This window comes from Sinocyclocheilus grahami, unplaced genomic scaffold, assembly GCF_001515645.1.
Source record: "Sinocyclocheilus grahami isolate Dianchi unplaced genomic scaffold, SAMN03320097.WGS_v1.1 scaffold3039.1, whole genome shotgun sequence".
In the NCBI taxonomy this organism is placed as follows: domain Eukaryota; kingdom Metazoa; phylum Chordata; class Actinopteri; order Cypriniformes; family Cyprinidae; genus Sinocyclocheilus; species Sinocyclocheilus grahami.
This window is the reverse complement of record NW_015508208.1, coordinates 16,206-17,520: the sequence shown is the minus strand read 5'-3', so window position 1 is coordinate 17,520 and position 1,315 is coordinate 16,206. Positions and strand designations below refer to the sequence as shown.

General features: G+C 40.8%; 1 protein-coding gene across 1 annotated transcript in view; it reads left to right on the top strand.

The window, feature by feature from the left end:
- LOC107575950 (phosphorylase b kinase regulatory subunit alpha, skeletal muscle isoform-like) overlaps positions 1-1,315 on the top strand; it is a 13,846-nt gene that overhangs the window by 1,167 nt on the left and 11,364 nt on the right. Inside the window, exons 5-8 of the mRNA XM_016262253.1 lie at positions 2-106; positions 304-448; positions 554-632; positions 728-891. Coding sequence (XP_016117739.1) covers positions 2-106; positions 304-448; positions 554-632; positions 728-891 — 493 coding nt within the window. The remainder of the gene's footprint in view (position 1; positions 107-303; positions 449-553; positions 633-727; positions 892-1,315) is intronic.

The window sequence follows — 1,315 nt, the reverse complement described above, 5'->3', positions numbered from 1 at the left end:
TAATGAGAGACTGGGGCTGACCGGCAGACCTTACCGTAGGATTGGAGTGTTGGGAACCTCCAAGCTGTACATCGTCCGCAACACCATCTTTAGCTTCACACCTCAGGTTCTTCATAATGTGCTAAAGTAGGCATGTTTGAGCCTTATGCGGACTTAGAGAGCCACTGATTATCATTCAGCAGAAGTTAAATAAAATGAGTTGGTGAGGCTAAAGCCACAGAAAGATGGTCACAGCTTTTAAAATATATGCTGAATGGCAAATGTTTTTCATCATTTTTTCTCTCTTTTGTTACTCCCCGGTAGTTCATAGATCACCAGCAGTTCTATCTGGCCCTGGACAACAAGATGATTGTGGAAATGTTGCGCACTGACCTGTCTTACCTATCTTCTCGCTGGAGGATGACTGGCCGTCCTACCGTAACCTTTCCCATTTCCCAGACCATGCTTAGTGAGTGAAAATTTGCATCCCTGGTAATGTGGAGTCATCTAAAAAAATGTAAATGTGGATAAGTGTGTAGTTTTTTCCCCCAATTTTTTGTGCTTTTCTTCTTAGACAATGAACACACAGACTTGGACCCTGCTGTGCTGGCTACCCTTAAGAAGCTACAGGATGGCTATTTTGGAGGGGCACGGTCAGGCAATGAGGCTATAAATAAATATAATGTCATCAACAATACATATTCAAGGGCAGTTTCAGCTTACTTGCTTGCTGCTCTCAATTTCCTAGGATCCAGACGGGCAAGTTATCTGAGTTCCTGACCACTTCTTGTTGTGCTCATCTGAGCTTCCTTGATAGTGGTAAGACACGCTCCAATAGGGGCTTGGATGAAGATGATGATGTTGAGGACGGCTACTTTAGAGGTGCTGTGCATGACCTGAGCTTCAATGATGGTAAGGGGAAATAATATCCTGATAAAGAGATTTTGTTTGACGATGACTTCTGAAATGGTCAAATACTGATGTTGGTCATTTTGGAGATGAAGTCATTTTACATTGCTTTTAGTCCTAGAGTACATTTTTAGTATAAAAGGTCCCACATTTTATTCATTTTGATCTTGAGTCCAATCTTTAGGGAGAGCTAGTGTAATGGGTTTTAATGAACTAAACAGTTCTTATAATGAAGAATTTGCTGGAGGAAACATTTACACATCTCTGACCTTTGACTCTTCTGGTTTACTTTGGCTTCTCAGCCTTTTTTCTCTACCATCATTGCAAGGTGTGTTACCATGTTGATTTTTATGTTGATCATTTGCAATGAGCACCTGAAGTGTGAAAACAGCATTATGTTGCTCAAGATTTTTTTCATGCATTTTTT